This window comes from Chaetodon auriga, chromosome 14, assembly GCF_051107435.1.
Source record: "Chaetodon auriga isolate fChaAug3 chromosome 14, fChaAug3.hap1, whole genome shotgun sequence".
Classification (NCBI taxonomy): Eukaryota; Metazoa; Chordata; class Actinopteri; order Chaetodontiformes; family Chaetodontidae; genus Chaetodon; species Chaetodon auriga.
This window is the reverse complement of record NC_135087.1, coordinates 10,093,424-10,111,696: the sequence shown is the minus strand read 5'-3', so window position 1 is coordinate 10,111,696 and position 18,273 is coordinate 10,093,424. Positions and strand designations below refer to the sequence as shown.

General features: G+C 44.1%; 2 protein-coding genes across 8 annotated transcripts; one reads left to right on the top strand and one right to left on the bottom strand.

The window, feature by feature from the left end:
* Positions 1 to 553: 553 nt before the first annotated feature.
* kdm1a (lysine (K)-specific demethylase 1a) lies at positions 554 to 12,811 on the bottom strand. 6 transcript variants are annotated; one of them, XM_076748968.1, is made up of 22 exons: positions 12,747 to 12,811; positions 11,955 to 11,991; positions 11,087 to 11,380; positions 10,573 to 10,738; positions 10,203 to 10,336; positions 10,027 to 10,105; positions 9,817 to 9,909; positions 9,602 to 9,708; positions 9,233 to 9,314; positions 8,814 to 8,908; positions 7,860 to 7,877; positions 7,525 to 7,667; positions 7,290 to 7,380; positions 6,947 to 7,081; positions 5,450 to 5,523; positions 4,794 to 4,905; positions 4,483 to 4,615; positions 4,185 to 4,372; positions 3,111 to 3,225; positions 2,850 to 2,977; positions 1,927 to 2,073; positions 554 to 1,532 (listed from the first exon to the last, which is right to left on the bottom strand). In XM_076748968.1, exons 2-22 carry the CDS (start codon positions 11,982 to 11,984, stop codon positions 1,332 to 1,334), a joined length of 2,565 nt encoding a protein of 854 aa, XP_076605083.1. In that variant the 5' UTR covers positions 11,985 to 11,991; positions 12,747 to 12,811; the 3' UTR covers positions 554 to 1,331. The 6 variants fall into 6 exon arrangements, with proteins under 6 accessions (XP_076605083.1, XP_076605082.1, XP_076605079.1 ...); XM_076748967.1 differs by having other exon boundaries at positions 10,573 to 10,741; positions 12,747 to 12,804; XM_076748964.1 differs by having other exon boundaries at positions 10,573 to 10,741; positions 11,940 to 11,991; positions 12,747 to 12,797.
* Positions 12,812 to 12,949: 138 nt separating this feature from the next.
* Positions 12,950 to 17,629, top strand: tmem30b (transmembrane protein 30B). Of its 2 annotated transcripts, none has more exons than XM_076748817.1 (8): positions 12,950 to 13,270; positions 13,701 to 13,899; positions 14,237 to 14,344; positions 14,468 to 14,575; positions 14,829 to 14,919; positions 15,000 to 15,137; positions 15,415 to 15,621; positions 16,507 to 17,628. In XM_076748817.1, the coding sequence occupies exons 2-8, from the start codon at positions 13,711 to 13,713 to the stop codon at positions 16,683 to 16,685; spliced, it is 1,020 nt and encodes a 339-aa protein (XP_076604932.1). In that variant the 5' UTR covers positions 12,950 to 13,270; positions 13,701 to 13,710; the 3' UTR covers positions 16,686 to 17,628. The 2 variants fall into 2 exon arrangements, with proteins under 2 accessions (XP_076604932.1, XP_076604934.1); XM_076748819.1 differs by having other exon boundaries at positions 12,977 to 13,292; positions 16,507 to 17,629.
* Positions 17,630 to 18,273: the final 644 nt, after the last annotated feature.

Here is an 18,273-nt window from a genome sequence, read left to right as displayed (position 1 = left end):
GGCTTGAGGCTATTGTGAACGATAACCTTGCCAGTCACCAGCTACACACCGCCCTGAGCCTATGGTTTACCAGGGAGGTGAAAATGCCGGAGTGCTGCAGTCCAAAACCCCAGCTCAAATTACTGTTGTTACATCAAACATCTCCTTTGGTCACGATAATAATAACCGCATCTCTGAGGGAAAACAAGGCCTGTGACGCTCAAGAGCGCATGGAAACAGAGGGGCACAGAGCTCTGAAATACAACTCCACAGAAAGGCTCATAGCTCATGGTTGACCATTTTAATCTCCCCCCTCATTCATCAGATCCCCCACTATGTGGAGCTGCTGCCAGGGACCCTCATCTCTCCCTCACACACACACACACACACACACAGTACCACAGACCCTGGGAGGCAGCCAGGCCTGCGATGAAGCGGGGTCAGTGGGGGGTCAAAGCAGAAGCAGACATGTTATTTTTGCACATACATGTACAAAAACTGCACATCCTCAGGTGAGAGCAGCACAGGAAACACTTAGTCCGATTGAGCCTGGAAAAAACACGCCGGTTTCGAGTTGCAATTTTCTGTCTTTTAATAACAAAACCATTGACAATATAAAAAAGTATGTGATGACAACCATAATAAAATACTTAAACTGCTATGGAAACAAAAAACATTCACAATTCTTTCAACATATCTGTCTTTTCATAAAACTATTTTCACTACACTCTGCAACCTAAATGGTAGAAAGTAAATTTCGGAGGCGTACAGCTACGGCACACAGCAACGTTTTAAGACAACCGAGACGACTCCAGAGGGAAACGTCTCTTCCTTAGATAAGCAGAACAGTTTTAGTGGACTGGCGCTGTGCTACTGAGTTGGTCTTCGGTCTTATATGATAACTGGTTCAAGGCTGTGTGTACATTTAGTATTTAGACAGGGGCGTATAAATAGATGCTGGGTTCTGCAGACATGCTCCACATGGAATCAAATACACTCAATCACTCCGAGTACCAAACGTAATGCCATGCTTCTGGTTTTAAGACTGGGAAATGACATATTTATAAAGTCTTAGATGAGTTATTACTTATTATTAGTACGCAACAATATTGGGATTTCTTCTTCAACCAAGTCTTTGTAGTATGTTACATCGGTCTACAAAAGCGACTGATATGCTCCAGTTAAGGAATCTCAATTTCACATCTTATGTAAAGCCGGAAAATGAATCCTTACAGTGTCGTTACTTGAGTAAAGGCAGAGATGCTAAGTTGTGGGACTTCCACGATCTTTCACATACAGAAATATCGACAGTTTCCGGGTAAACTTGTGGATTCTCTCTGGGGGAGGCGTCCTCAGACGCTGGGGGTGGGCTGAGCCTGCTGAGGGTTGCTGGCCGCCGTGGGAGTGGCCTGTCGGGGGAGTGTGTACATGGCACCCAGGAACTGATCGGCAATGCGTCCGGCCTCGCGGAGCCCGCTGAGCAGGGCGCCGTGGACCGTGGCGGGGTAATTCCTGATCGTGTGCTCCCCGGAGAAGAAGAGGCGAGGGACGGGCTGAGGAGGGGTGGGGGGGGGGAGAGAGAAGAAAAACCACACTGAGATCGATGCTGGATTGTCCCAACATATGGAGGAATTAAAAGCAAACAGGGGAGTGATGAGAGAGGAAAAAGTGTGGTAGTAAACTGCCAGAGCTCATCAGGCAGCACATAAATATGACTTGTTCACATCAATCAGCGTGCCAACATCAAAACAGCCCAAAAAACATCTGTGTGGGGAATAAACTGCTCTGCTTTGGTTTGGTTAAATATTGTGGTCAGGGCTGGGATGCCTTCTCTCCCTCGCTTTCTCACACTCACACACACACACACACACACACACACACACACACACAATGACATTCTCACCCAGACGCTCAACACTCAGGGCTCCTCGGCGTTTGTGCGCTCACCTGTGAGGCTCCTGGTATAGCGGGGCCGGGCGTGATGGGCTGCGCCATGAGGTCGTAGTCGTTGCCCGAAGAACCTGCCGCGACGTACGAGTAGGAGCCCCGGGCCCAGGGGTCTGCGCGCCAACGAGTGACCACGGTTTCCTTTGGCTGCCATGACAACAAACAACAACACATAGTTTTGAGGAGTTTTCCGTGATGACACTGGAGGGACCTGTAAACAGCTGGATGGCAAACAGTTCCAACGCTGGCCTCAACGCATACGATTTTATCCCATTTGAAACCATAAGCAAATGATTTAGAACGATGCGTGGTTTGGCTGCGACTCCGCTTCTGAGTGCCTTTCACATGTGCTCGCTGTGCAAAGCTGCGCTGGTTGTGGGGGTCGCCTCAGGAACGAACTTGACATTCCACTTAAAGTAATGGAAAAACCAGAGAAAACACTAATGAAGGAGCTTCAGAAATTCAACCCACCGCTACATTTCTGTAAACGGCAAATGTAATGAAGTTGTATGTGAACAAAGCTGCCAGCTACGTCACATTATGTGGACATCGAGTTTGACAGGAACAAACAGTTTGGCGTGTGGACTTGAGTTCACGAAGTAGAAGTGAAAGGTCAAGGCAGGGCTGGGCAGTTCATTGAATTATATTTTCACCCTGTGGCATGTTTAGTTCAGCTCCGTGTGGTCAAGTGAGCGGTCGGTTGTGAAAACCCAATCAAGTCAGCCACTGCTTGGATTCTGATAAGTGTTTATCAGTGCTGTTATGGTACTGGTGCTTGGAGCGACCAAAAAGGAGGAGAGGGTTGCATTTCAGCAGTCCTTTCTCACCTGTTACATATCAAAAACGATACAGATGGATGCCTAAAAACAAACTGCTGGACATTGAAGTATTAAAAATAAGGGTTTGGCGTGAGAGTCGTGTACCTGTGGCACAGCGCTGCTTCCAAATATTCCTTTGAGGATGGCCAGGCAGCGTCCAACGATCACGTCATCGCTGATGTTCTCCATGATGCCGGCGGCCTCCCCGGCCATCAGAGCCAGTAGGATCGGGGCTGAGGAGAGAAAAGGAACAACTGGATGCATTAGAGAAGGAAAGGCCATAGGTTGACATCTGAGCACCACACCAGTCTACATCAAATACTCTACAACAGCAGCGTGAAACTACAAAAAGGCATCTCTTGTCACCTTTGTAGAGGTTCCAGAAGAGGAAGAGTTCGCCCCGACTTGCTGTGGTGGAGCCGACGTGACCGAACAGGTTGACGCTGGGATCCCAGAACACGCGGTCAAAACACAACACCACCTGCAGACAGGGAGGAGCGCAAAATAAAAACAGTCACACAGCAATCAAAGTGCTTCTTTTAATCAAACGCTCGACTGCCTGTGGAGCGCCGCACATTCACTGCTTCACAGTAATCAATGTGTGAATGGCAGAGCGCCCTCTGCTGGAGATGCAGCACTAGTAGCAGCTCAGATTGCATAATGATGCAGTACTCGTCTGCGTGCTGCGGTAGAATTAGAGATAAACTCTGCTGCAGATGACGCTCAGCGACGGAGAGAGCCGGTGGTCCAGGAGTGATGCAGAGCGAGCACTCGGATCGGATTACCGACACACAGGCGAAAAGCATCTTTCGTTCGCACGCCACCACGCTCTGACTGCCTCTCCCCTCCTAACACACTGCCTGTGCCACCCTTTCGATCCCACTTCTCATTATACACCTAAGCCCAGATGTAAGCCAGGATACAGCAATATCACCTAGAGCCTGGGCAGGAGGGAATTCTTTGTCGTCTGCGCTCAGTATCAACACATATTGGGATTTATCTGGGAAAATACAACAGGAAGGAGGAAGGGGATCTGTTTATGCAGCGTGCTGCTAACTTGGACAATGATATATGAACCCTGCAAGGAACCAAATTCTGAATACTCTTCGTTTTTTGATCTCTCTACCGCTGAAGGTCGTGTTCCTCGCATAAAGAAACTGCAGCTCTTCCAGCAGCAGGAATTCTCCCTGAGGAACCAAATCCTCACTTCTGCTGGAAACACACTACATGATTTAAGACCTGACTTGAGCTCTGATTTGCGCATGATGACTCATTTCAAGACCGGAGAGTCTGCACAGGTGTGCAGAAAATGTGGCAGATGGCACCTGGCTTTAACATCAGACTGCTTTCGGCCATCTCGACAATCGAACATGTTCAGGTTTGGTGAGCCGCTTAATGATATAAACCTATTTAGAAGTATTGCATATTTAGAAGCACAACCTTGTTGAGGTTGCCGAAGCCCATCCTCTGTATAGCCGACGTCTTCCACTCAGGCAGCGGTGGGACGAACTGCACAGCGGGGGGCTGCTGCTTCAGCACGCCCAGAGGCAGGGTGCACAGCACAGCATCGCACTTGTAGATGAAGGTCTGGGTCGTGGAGCGAGTGTTGACGGCGATCACCTCACAGCCTGCAGGATGAACAGATGAATGTTTGACACACACTTAACATCCATATAAACATCGAGATACGAAGTTAACAGTGGAACTCGTGAGCTCACACACGATCCTGTGCACGTACCAGAGGCTGTGTATCGGACCTGACGCACTGCTGTGTTTAGTTTGATGTCCAAGCCTTCAGCCAGGGCCACAGGAACACATGAGTAACCATTCCTTACTGTCAGGTGGCTGCCAGTGAACTCAAAGTCGTCATCCTATCGATAAATAAATAACCTGTTATCGTAGCAGCACAATGAAGTGAGCAGAAGTATCTCACAGTTAAACTACTAATAACTTCTTACACACATGAGTTTGTGAAAGGTGTGAGTATCTTTGCAATACAAGCCTGGGACTACACAGTTATGACATTTCAGACTGGGTACATGTATATACCTGATCCCAATGTTTGAGTGAAAGGGTGGAGAGGGGCGTGGCGTTGGCAAACTCCAGATTGGCAAAGTGCCAGTCGAGGATCTGCCGATCCCTGGATGACAGGTAAACATCGCTGTGGGAAAAGAAGGGTTTTAATGTTTACTGAGTGCTGCTTCAGAGGGACAGGTTCACTCATGCACAGGCTGGAGAAGCTGAAATCAAACTGGTGAACACAAAATATTTACTCAAAGCTAAAATACTGGCAAATAGCCACAGAACATACACAGGCAAACATCTCCTGCTACAAGCTGCAGGGCTGCAACAGGTCATTATTTTTATAACCATTAAGGACTGGCTGACATTACGCACATACTTAGTCTGGATAGCTCCTTATTAGAACAATCCATAAAGGTCTGCATTAACAGTTCATCACTAATGCTAGTTTTTCCCCTCATTAAAACAGGAAAACAAATAAGAGTGAGATTTAACCATTAAATCAAAGAATGTCTGCATGCTAAGAAAAGATGGGTGAACACACGGGGAGACAAGCTCCATTTCTCTGTTGCCACTACACACTCATCCCTCTTTACCGGCTGACAGACTGCTAAATAACACGACACTGAATGAAAAGAGAAGGAGGAGCAGGAGAGGAGGGGGTGTTCAGAGGGATCGGTTACCTGGGCGGATTGGCCTCCAGCTCCTGCAGCTTCTCCTCCAGCTTGACCTGCATCTCCACCAGCTCATCGTACTCCTACACGGGGGACAGGGCAGACAGCAGGGAGATGAACACGCACGTTCATTTCATCCATGTATTTCATCTCTGCTGGAGCACACTGATACAATGAAAACTATGTGGATTACTTATTTGCTAATACACTGATAATGAGTACAAATAATAATCAAAAAACTGTGTTTCACATCAAAGTGAACTGGTGTCACACTTCAGGAGCTGGAGACGCGTTTAACAAGGTGAGCGTGTGTTGAATGCATGTGCGTGTGTGTGTGTGTGTGTACAAAGTACACACCCAGAGGGTTTCAGCTCATGTAGAAAGGACAAGCAGTCTTGACAGAAAGGGCTGACTCAACCTGTCCATCAGTTCACCACAACAGAACCAACTATGGCAGCAGCTCAGAGTCTGGTAGTACCACCTACCACGCCAGGCCTCAGGACATCCTAATGACGCCTCCAGGCTCGCACGCTGACCTGGGAGAACACTAAAAGGGAAAGAATACTGGAAAATATCCTGACACAGCCATCCCTCACCGGCCTTAAAATCTTGTTATATGGTGTAGTCATGCATGTCATGAACACACGCACACACACACACACTCTCTCTTCAACGCTCATTCTGTCTCGCTGAAACTGTGTGTGTACATCCGCAGACATAAAGCCAGTCAGACCGTGATTCAAGACCTTGAAGTGGTTTCTCAGACGGCGGATGGGGAGCAGACAAATCCAGTTCAGACACCAGCTGTGTTTAAACCAACTAAAAGCTCCTTCTAAAATACACACATCGCAGTAGTGGAGGTGATTTATCTGAACCAAAAATAAAACTGCAGCACTTGCTCTAATAATACATCCTACCGGGGCATTAAACCACTTAAACACAGGCCTGGCTGGTTCACTTGGATAGCACGGCATTAAAATTCTGTGAGGAATCCACCCTGACCTAGTAGCCCATAAAATATCCACTTCACATGCTACGACTGCTGCATTATAATACTGTTACAAATTATTTGATGCTTTTGGTCGTCTCTCAGAAAAAAAATGACTGTGTTTCTGTCCTGCAAACTGTCCTGGTTGACCTTCTGACACCTAATAATTAACCCAGGACATCTAATATTGTGTCAAAGTAGTTCAAATTACAGCCACTGAAAACACAGACACTATGTAATACCCACACCACCACAAACACAAATAGTTAGCTTTTAAACTTTCAAACTGCTTTGGCTAAAGTATTTTAAGTCTTGCAGCCTGATTTCTAAGAGATCTCAGGAAGTCATGAAAGTGTCACACGGGAATCTGCTCTGGATAACAACCAGTCTCGATAACCGCACGCGGCTTGTAAATATCTATAGGAAGTGTAAGGAGATGTAAGAGCTCTATTTTAACTGTCCCCTTCAGCTTTGTGATGATGACATTTCTCTTTTCCCAGCATCGTGTTTGAGCTCACCTTGCAGAGCGCCATGAGGTCGCGGTGCTTGCTCTTCACCAGGAACTCAGCCGTGATGTCTCTGGGTGGTTTGACTTCACTGGCCTCTTTATACTGCTGATGGAGCTCCTTAACCCGTTCCTTAGTGGCCACCATCTGAAAAAGGTGCAATAAACGGAGAGGGAGAGGAAGGACGTCATGAGTGCATGACCGGAAAGAAAACAGGAAGCGACGAGAGATGAGAAAGAATTTGAAGACTGTTTCTGTGTTTTACTAAGGCTCAATTTGCAAGTGTACTACTCGGCCTGCAGGCGAAGTTTTGTGCAGCTACTGGGAATCCAAAAACTTGACACTTTGTGCTCACCTTGTTGAGAAGATCCCTGAGATCTTCCTGAGTCTTTACAATCTTCTTCCAGTGTTCTATCTGCTCGTCCTTTACGTGCTTCTCCTGCAGCCTGCGCACACACACAGACACAAGACTATGATTAAATTGTGCGTGTGCATGTGTTTGTACACATCTCTTCTTTTGGTCCACATGTGCAGGACTCATCTCGCACCATCTCCCGCGTGTGAGCTCATGCAGTTTACGCCATACTCACTGTATGACCACCTCCAGGGCCTGTCCCAGAGAAACAGGCTTGTTGTTGAGGAAGTTGAAGTCCAGCTGGTGGCTGAGGTAGGAGGTGGCCTCCAGCAACCTGTTGAACTCCTGCTCCACCATCTCATCTTTTTCTTTTGGCACCTGGATGCACACACAACCACAAAGAAGGAAGACAGCGGACAATCAGTCACAATGATGGAATCTATTCAGCAGGAAAAGCATGCCAGACTCATGAGCTGCTCATTTCTTTCTCTCGTAATCTTCAGAGTAAAACAGGTGGACCTGATTTTTAAAAGTTAAAATAATGTATTAAGTAAATAAACTAATACATACGCTTGTGCACCGTTCACCCTTCAGAAGTTCACCAAAAGATGAACAAGGATGGCGTTAAGAAGACAAGAGGGGGGAGAAAGAGAGAGAGAACATATTAAGTAAACACAACTTCAACCTCAAACAGGTTTGCACAGAAGTAAAACATGTACATTTAATTTGCCTTTTCCTGCGGAAGAGGAAACCAGTTACACATGATGTGGATGCTTCAAGAGCCCTGCTGGCTAGTGTCTACTTCAGTGGAAGTGCCCTGAACGTGAACCTAAACATCCTACTACTGTTGCTGCCACTTGACGGACAGAACAAAAAAAAAAAACGGGAGGGAAAAACGCTGTTTATTTCCAGTCTAATTGCATTAGGCTATATCGGTTTTCTGGTCTGCTCTGTTCTGAGAGGAACTGGGAGCTGTTGTTGATGACACGCAAGGGTAAGCAGTTAAACGAATCCACCGTTCATTGTGTTTTTGTGGCTCATGGAAAGCCAGATCCCTGCCTCGGGACAACAACATGCTCAGAGAAGAGCTATAAACCCAGACACAGAGCACTTCCATGCCAGGAGGAGACTCTTGTGCATCCATAAACATCTTCTATTAAAGGAAGTAAACAACACAAGGTTCTGCAGCACAACATGCATTAGTGGATACACTGATGCAGCTGCAGCTACACAGGTATTCTGGGAGTGAACTGTTTGTCTGTAAAATTCACCTAATGCTCAGCTAAACATGTCTGTATAACAGATTTTTTTGCACATGCATTCCCATTCTGCCATTAGCCTCTTGCCATCTAGCAAGGAATTTCTATGTAAAAAAAAAAAAAGTGGGATTTTTGCAAAAACTATTTAAACACTCAAAAGAATCCTACTTGTTTAACATGAGAATACCCTGAGAAGCTTGGCTATGGCTGGATAATGAACGAAAGGCAACTCAAAGTGCTGATCAAGACAATTCATCATACTTACAGCCTGACCATTGGCTTCATACAGTGGACACTTCTGCTTGATCTTGGCCAGCTCCATGTTAACCTGCTTACTGATCACTGCCATGGGATTCCCTCCTAAACAAGCAAAACACACACACACACACACAACGTAAACATGGAGAGCAACCCCCCTCTACTGGTAGAATTTAGTAACTGTAGAATCCTCAAATCATATGAGAGGTCAGTGCATGTGTGAGTTTTCTATCTAATACATCATCACACAAGCTAACTCATATCAGGAGGCAGCAAAATCAGTTGCTGTACCATAAGTGTGGAATGAAAATGTAAACACTTGCACCCCAACAACACATGATTAGACACAAACGGTTTATCGGACGCTCTGACTGAATGTTTGACTGACTTCAGTATTAACACAAGAAGACTGGATCTGAGTCTTACCCAGCCCTGTCACCACCATGGCTCCCAGATCAGCAACATAATTGCCCTTCCTAAATGTGGCCACTCTGCCTCCAACGCGGTCCTGCACGGAAAAATTAAGATTACATTTTCTACTGTAACATCAGAAATTAGAAGAAATTACAAACTAATATGACAGAAAGCCAGTTTATCTGACTCGACTGGTTATCATCTAAACCTTTGGAAACATATCTATGCCAGGTCATAAAGGGTGGCACTAATCTCACATTTCTATCAATTCAGAAAATTTAGCACATGTATTACAGTCATTAAGCAGCTGGTTAAGAACATGCGACAAAATCACAATTACACCTGAAACGACAGATTGACTAACACTCTGTTGTGACGTACCCTGGCCTCCAGTACTGTGACATCCATCCCGAAGCTCTGCAGCTGCCTGGCAGCAGCTAGACCAGACACACCTCCACCAATCACTATAACCTTCCCAGTCTTCTTAGCTGCAACAACAAGCAGGAGGGGTTCATTAGTTGATTAGCATCATTACGCCACTATCTGGCTACTGGCTAGTGTTATATTGTATCAGTGCGACATTGACGTGAACTCACTGGGTAAGGGCTTGACCCTCTTGTAAATGCCAAAGTTAATGAGACCATGCCTTTCTAAGTAGCTGTGTATCCTGTGGACCAGCACAGCATCACCTACAAGAGAGAACAAAAACACAGAAAATCTCAACTTCTGTATGACTATAATATTCTTGGGTGAAAAAATTAATGTAGAAAAATAAAACCAAAGCAGTGTTAAATCTAATGTCTCACTGTTGTATGGAGCTTCAAGCTGCTGTGCTGTGGCCTCAAAGGTCAGCTGGATCTTGGGGTTATCCAGCCACAGCTGGAGCTGGATGAGGTTTAAAATACAGAAGAAAATATGTTCACAACAATGATCCCGCTGTCTGCTTCCAACCCAAAAATAATGTGTTTACACTGGCACTTACTGTACGGTTGCGGATGTAGAGGAAGACCTTCTGGGTCTGCTGGGGACCGCTGATGATGTCAGGGAAGCAGGCGGCTTCCTGGGATGTCATTCGGTCATGAGGAAGACGGCTCTGGAAAGCAGCTCCTTCTACACCTAAAAATACACTTACACATCACTATTCTATTCACAGCACTGAGTGTCATTTAGGATCAGAAGAAAGAGTCTTCCTGTGCAATGATTTACGAATCAAAACACAGCCTTCATCCATTCTTGCGTGCAGAAAAGCTTTTTACCAGAGCTTTTAATTATGCATTTTAAGTTTCTTTCCTCGAACAACACCTCAGCTTCATTTGACTGCTTTGACATGATGCATCGAGTTTCAGACTCACCAGATGGTTCCTCTGGTTCACTGTCATTCTCTTCCTCAACTGGCGGCGCCGGTGGGGGGATGACCTGCTTCCTCTCTTTCTCTGCCTTGGCGTTCCTCTCCTCCTCAGAGTAATATTCGTCTTCCGACAGATTGGCCAGGCTCTCGTCCATCTCGCGGTACTCCACCTGCAACAGTAGGCACAATAAAAGCATCATTAAAACCAGCATTACAAACCCAGATTTGGTGCTGTGCTCCCACGTCACTGAAGAGCTCAGAAAGCTTTCTGAGGGGGAAGGAATAGATAGCATGAACATCACACTGCAAAGACAATGACAGATTACTTCTGGTGCACACATGCCAGTAAGAACCTCTGACTTACGATACAGAGCAATATTCATCTATAGTTTAAATGATGACTGTGTATTGATCCTTTAAATCAAACAAATGGTCATAAGATACAGTGGCACTTATCCTTTCTGGCAGCATTCCCTCCCTGTAGGCACAGGGAGGGAAGAGAACCCTAAAATGTTTACTTTTGCTCGCTTGCGACGACTCGTCCTGCGAACTTCAGCTGAGTCTTGGTCAATCCCCCCAGGCCCTGCTTGGTGGGGCAGAGGAGCTCCTCCGGGCTCCCCACTGGGGGATGACCTCTCCTTCTTCTTTACATCCATTGGGCCAGCAGCTGAGGCTGACGGGCCAGTCTGCGCGTCAGAAACTGGGGCCCTCTCACCTCCCGCTGCTCCTGCAGAAGATGAAGAGGAGGAGGAAGAGGTGCCAGCATCTGACTTCTTGCTAGACAGCATCATGGAGGATGTTGGAGGCCTCTCCTGAAGAAAGGGGGGACAGAAATGAGATGAAACCCATCAAGATGAACCATACAACAGCTTAAGTTACAACAGTGAAATGAAAACTTTCAAAATGTTCTTAGAAAGAAACGATGAAAATGATGAAGTGTGGGCAGTGTGTGCTGAAAATAAAGAAAATAACAAAACAAAACACATTTTACGTTTGTGCCTTTTGTGGTATTCCCAATTAAGAATATCACACAAATTAGAAAAATATAGCCTACAAGAGTTAAACTGTAAAACTCGTGGCGAATGGCGAATAACCTTTCGCCATGGATTGGGATCACTCACTTCCTGGTGTTTTTATTTAACAAATAAACTCCTCCTAGAAACACTGATTCAAAATCCCTTTGTCAACTGGTCACCCTGTTGGGGGCAGTGAACGCACCTGCAACAAAGGCTAACAACCAGCAAATACTGTCGGGCTTTGGAAGATGCTTCACCCACAAATATCCCTTCTGAAACACTGGATGACTGAAGCAACGTTAACTGTGCATGAATGTCATGATTTATGAAATGAAGGCTCCATGGTTACAGTAACCTTGTCTTGTTTTACCCATTTCTCCGTGCACCTGGTAATATCCATTCAAACACTAAGAAATGAAGACAGAACCAGAAATATGGTTACGAACAGGACCAAATGAACAAAAAATAAATGCTGGCCCTCCACATTGCATCCACTAAGATTTAGCTAAACATTTTGATAACCTGTTAGCAAATGCACTGTAGCTCAAGCTTCGTATCATGACTTAGCTAAGTTAGCCAAAGCTAAACGTGTGCCTGTAAGAACTCTGCTGCTTAATGATTAATTATTACGAAGAGGACAAATGTAAGTCAGAAACCTTTGTTGTACCTAAGCCGTTAACGTTGGTAGAGCCACGACTGACATCCTGACCAAATGGACAACTGATAGCTAGCAAGTTAACTGCAAAGCTAGCAGCAGACTGGTACGGCTATCAACGTTAGCTAGCGTTTCTTAACAGCAGCTTTGTTCTTAACGATGGCCTGCATATAGCACATATGAATATGAAATTGTATCTCTTGATCATCATTGAAACACACGCTGTACTGCCGATATGGATTTGAATCGCTTATAATTCGATCTCCTTTCAAATTTATCTGACAAGACCATGCTACGTTAGCTAACACCGCTAACAATGAGAACAGGCTAGTACTAACAGAGGCACAGCAACGTTAGCAGGTGCGATCTAGCGAAAAAGAAAGCGCCGGCTTTGCTTGCAAAGGGATCTGAATAGACAACCTGACAGTAAAGTTTTAATTAAACGTCCGGGAGCATTGTTTAATGAAGTAAAAGTAAGGATTAGATACAAAAAAATATTATTATTACCTCTCAAACATCCGAAGATGTCAACACAAAGACGGCACAGTAGCAGGTCCGTTTTCAATGAACTCTTTCATGATTGGTTGATGGAAAATGTTATTCAATCATATTCAGCGTAACGATTCGTCGAAACAACTGTCAATCCAAAAGAAGGCGGGGATTTACGACTTAGAACTACGGTATTGGATATATTTTTGCAGTGTAGATTTAGTGGTGCAGGGTGCTTTTCGGTAACATATTAGCGTTGTTGTCCTAGGTGTTTTTTACATTTTTGGTTAAATTTGCATTTTGTTGCTGATCGGGATTCAGCGTTTTGTACAGTTTTTCTATTCTCTCTTTCTTTTTTTCCCGACCCGTCTAGCTTCCGTCCTGCTCTGCAAACAAACCGACGTCAGTCTGGTAGTGGGGTAGGGGTGTGGTCTGATGTGGGGGTAGACAGGTAAAGGTGAGCTTTTCCGTCGCGCCCGCTCAGGCAAGCATACCGATGATTTGTCGACTCCATTGTTTCTCCGTTTTTGAGCCCACCGTGTGTAAGTAACGCTTTAAATACAGGTAAATCAATAGTATATGTCTGTATGCCTCTCTTGAACTATTTCTTCTTCTTCTTCTTCAGTGAGTTTAAAAAATGTGCGAAAACTCAGCGCTATTGTGTTGTTGTCCTCGGCAGATCTGGTTGTACCTGGTAGTAAAGTTTCAAGATTTATGTGTGTGATATGAAGCCTTTACTATTTTATAAATAAGTTCTATCAACTGTTGCCGCAGTCTGCATCCTACAGTTACTCCAAATGAGAGCTGACACTTAAAAGCATAAGCAATACGGAAGTTTTTAGTGTCAGCTGGGAAAATAAATGCTCATTCATCTAGATTTGATCGTGTTTTATATTGGTCATGGCTAATACACTTGAAGTAGGGTGCAGTATATCTAACAAATACAGACCTGATTAACAATCTATCCAACAGAATCTAGAACATGTTGAAGAAGGAGCAGGAGTCGGCCAACCGGCCTGACAACACCGCCTTCACTCAGCAGAGGCTTCCGGCATGGCAGCCCATGCTCTCCGCTGGCATCGTCATCCCAGGGTTCGTCCTCATCGGCCTGGCCTTCATCGGCATTGGCGTCGCCCTCTTTGTCACCTCTCGCAGCATTCAAGTGTTGGAGGTATGACTGCAGCTGCTGATCAGACAGATCAGCAGGTGCTAAGCTGAGAGTTAAGGGTGAAATGTCAGCAGCGACAACGTGTTTACTGGGTGGAAGTGAGCAAACCTTAAGCTGTGTTAAAATAATCTGTGTTTTCATGGTTGAGAAGAAAGAAAAAGGTGTAGGGCCAAACCCCTGCATTGCTGTTTGCTGTTTGCTGTTTGCTCACTGACTTATCACTTGTAAGCGATATTGCACTATGGGGTTTAAACAGGTGTGGTGTCAGTAACACTCAATGGATATAGGTGTTATAGCCATCAATAATTGATTATAACCTTTGTTGTTCTTTCCTCCACAGTTAGACTACACAGGGGTTGAACAAAACTCACCGTGCTACAAGTGCTCTGACTCAGATGCCAAGAACTGTGCGTGCACACTGGACTTCTCCATAAGCAGACTGTTCGAGGTTTGTGATCATTGGAGCTTTGCACGAACACATTCACACACGTATAAATGTTTTCATTGAGCTGCACTGTACTCCTGCCTCTGACCTTCGGTTGTCTGTTTGTGATTCTGTTTTCCTCCACAGGGGCCCGTCTTCTTTTATTATGGTTTGTCCAACTACTTCCAGAACTACAGAAGTTATGGTGCGTCCAAAGATGATGACCAGCTGTTTGGAGACCTGGAACACTTCACGGTGAGTTAACAGCATAGGATATTGAAAACATACTCTCTCACACACACACACACACACACACACACACACACACACCACTGTGTTTTTGATTTCCAAGAGGAAACGAAAACCCCTATGTTCTCAATTGAAATAAAGACTTTGAAGGTATGCATGAGTTGAGTACATATATGCTAAGTTGTCACCTTGGTCAAACATACTGTATTGTTGCAGTTCATATGATCAATGCAAACACTGTTTCCTGTCTCTCTTGAAGAATCCCAGTGACACCTGTGATCCCTATACCTACGACAGCAACAAGAAACCAATTGTGCCATGCGGATTAGTAACAAACAGCATGTTCAATGGTACGTAAGGGAATTAAAAATGTCCGTGATGACTTGGGGTGAAGTTTATTTGCCTGATTTAAGTATTTTTGTGTTTAAAGACACCTTCAAGCTGTATCAGATCGTCAATGGGGTGAAGAAGCAGGTGCCCCTCGATGGAAAAGGGATTGCTTGGTGGACAGACTACAACGTCAAATACAGAAATCCCTCTGTTGAACCTCTGAAGAACGCCTTCAATGGTAGTAAATTAAGCCAAATTTACTGTAACTTGCTGCCTGTCCTGTTTAAGTAGTGCTATGATGCAGATTGCGTTTAATGAAGGATTCCCAATCTGCTTGAAAGGATTTGGGTGATCACAAGGCTTTGACAAAGTGCTAAAGGAGCTGTACTGAAGAGAGTTTGTGTAACTTGTTTTAATGTGGTACGTAGTGGCCAAAAAGGGGTCCTCTCAGTCAGATCATATTCTGTTATTAATGTCTGAAAATCATGATAGCTGATTGAAGGTTTGACTTCCAGGTACTGTGAAGCCCATATTTTGGTCCAAGCCAGCTTATGAGCTGGACCCCACAGACCCTGCTAACAACGGCTTCATCAATCAAGACTTCTTGGTGTGGATGAGGAGGGCAGCCCTGCCAAATTTCAGAAAGCTGTATCGACGAATCACAGAGGGGGATTATGCAAAGGGACTGCCAGTCGGAAACTACTCCCTTGAAATTGCCTACAGTATCCTTTCACTTGTTAGTTTCTGGGATGGCTTTCAGGATGGCACTCAGAGGTATGGCCACTTATGTTTTTATTTTGAGTCCTTGAGACACTGTTTTTCCTTATTTAAACCAGCATGTAAGTCTGGATGATAAATCATCAGGGAGTATGCTTTAAATAAGAGAATTTGTGTGGTTAAAGATGTTTTACATGGTTCAATCCACATGAGAAGACGTACAAAGCTTCAAATCTACGTAAAGGGGTCAGTCTTTGCAATGGCCACATGCTTTGTCTCATGTTACAACAACAGCAGCTGAGTCTAACTTGTTTTACTGGTTGGGTGTGGTTCTGTCTCTACCTTGGGAGGGCAAATGCAGTGACTCAGGAGTTTCTTGACATGAGGGACAAAAAAAAAAACAAGCAAATTTTCTGACATAAGTAAATGAGCTAGGCAAATAATTCTTCACGTGATTGATTACCTATGAAGGCCTATGAAAATACCTCAGACATTTTTCATTTTGCTTAAAGCACCTTGCTATTGTTTAAGATTAAGTCCCTTGAATACATGTAAATACTCATGTATTGTTTCGGGCAGCCATTGCCATAGCTATTTGTTTCACGATACATTTAAAAGTAACAGGCAGAATATTGACCCTCGGTTCACTTGTGTAGTCCTATCTGATTTTGATGTAGTTGTGAAATGAATGGAAGTCAGTGCCTAGAAAAAAAGTCAGATTTCTAAAGCACAGCATCTGACAGTGATGTCAAGTATGTATGATTTGTTGTAAAATGGGTTAAACCATGCAAAGCCACTGGAGGTTTAATACAGTATCTTGACGCAGTTTTGTATATTGAATTTTATGTGTTCCCATTTTTTGCTGTATATCCTTAACAATTTGTCCCCAGACTATCCTGTTCTTAGCTTTGACGGGAGAAAGAAGGTGGTATTCAGCAATGTGTCCTGGATGGGTGGCAAGAATGAGTTCCTGGGCATCGCGTACCTCGTGATTGGTTCAATGTGTATAGTCATGTCCATCGTCATGCTCATTGTCTATGCTAAATTCAAGTTTCCTGACGAAGAATGAGTTCCCGGTTATGGACTGTGGTCAGCTGGGGATTTATCTAACCCAAGAATTTTTTTTCCTCCCTTTTTTACTAAATGGGATGATGAAAGCTCAGAATGTGGCTCATGCAAAGGCAAGTATACAGCTAGAATCCACCCTATGAACTGAAATCCCATGTGTTACACGAAAACACCCCTAAGGTGTAAAGCCCAGTGTCATTTTGTGAGGCAGAACTTGCCACTGGAGTTTCCCCACTGAGTGCAAAATAGGAACTGGCTTTGTGGACTGTGGGCTGATTTCCGACATGAGTGCATGTGCAAAAACACTGTAATGTCACTTCCCATTCATGGCTCGTGGAACAGCTTAATAGGTGTCTCTTCATGATATCTCAAATTTTATTGTTCATAAGGGAAATGTCATTGCTCACAAGCCAAGCCCAAGATCATGATAATAATGTCTGTTAATCTTCTTGTAAATATTCTATACTTTCTTGTTGTAACCATGATAAAGCCTCCAATGTGAATCTAAAGGGATGAATGTGACGGTATAATGAATGTGTGCAGGCGGGTATCTGCTGGACAAAAGGAGACACCGCTTATGTGTGCTATTGTTTATTCTGGTTATGCTCGTCTCGTTTATTTCCCAATTCTTGGATTTGGCAGGGTGTTTCTCTCAGGCTTTTGTATTTCTTAGATTTGTTGCTTTCATAATCACAAAATGAGCTGCCTCCTCATTTTAGGTCAGTAATAATATTAAAGCCATAAATGATTTTATAAGCCATTTGACACTGGACAAAAAGTTAGTCTTGATGTGCATCTTAACTTGTAAATAATTCTGTATAATGTGGGAATACAAACTCAGGGATCTATGCAAACTCATGTTGTCTTCTATGCTATGTACTGAGATGTTACTTCATGTAGATATTTATTGAATAAAACAATTTCAAAAGCGTAACTTCACATGCATCATCATCATCTTATTATGACATTTAGATTCCACAGGCCACAGTGCCATGCTGTGTTTACATCATTTTGGACAGTGTATGTTGGATATATGGAAATGTGGACTTTCTGCTTTCAATAGGCAACACATTTTATCCTTCAGCCACTTCCTTATTATGACTTCAGAGATCTCAGAGATCATTTGTCGCATCATTTAGCCTTCCTTTAAAGCTCAATAAACCTCATCCAATATTAACAAATGAATCACATTTTCATGACTGGTGAGATCCGCCTGCTGAGATCAGCTGACTCAAGCCCAAGATTTTGAATCAGCTCTTCTGTTATTCTCTTATGCTTTATTCTTGATGGGTCTGGGTGTTTATTTTTTATGAAGATATGTAAAAGTAATACAGATAACAATTGAACAAATACATCTCATTAATTCTTGATAGCATGAGTCTGCAGAAAAGTGCACTTATGCTATTGCCAAATTGTGACTGATGTAATTAGCTCATAAAAATGGTCATTTTTAACATTATACACCATTACACCATTATTAAAGGTTTTGTTTTTAACAACTTTGTTGTAAAAGATGATGGGTATTTCTCGATTTATTGCTGTATCATTGGAGACAACTCCCTTTCTCCCCCTATCTGTCGCACACAGTG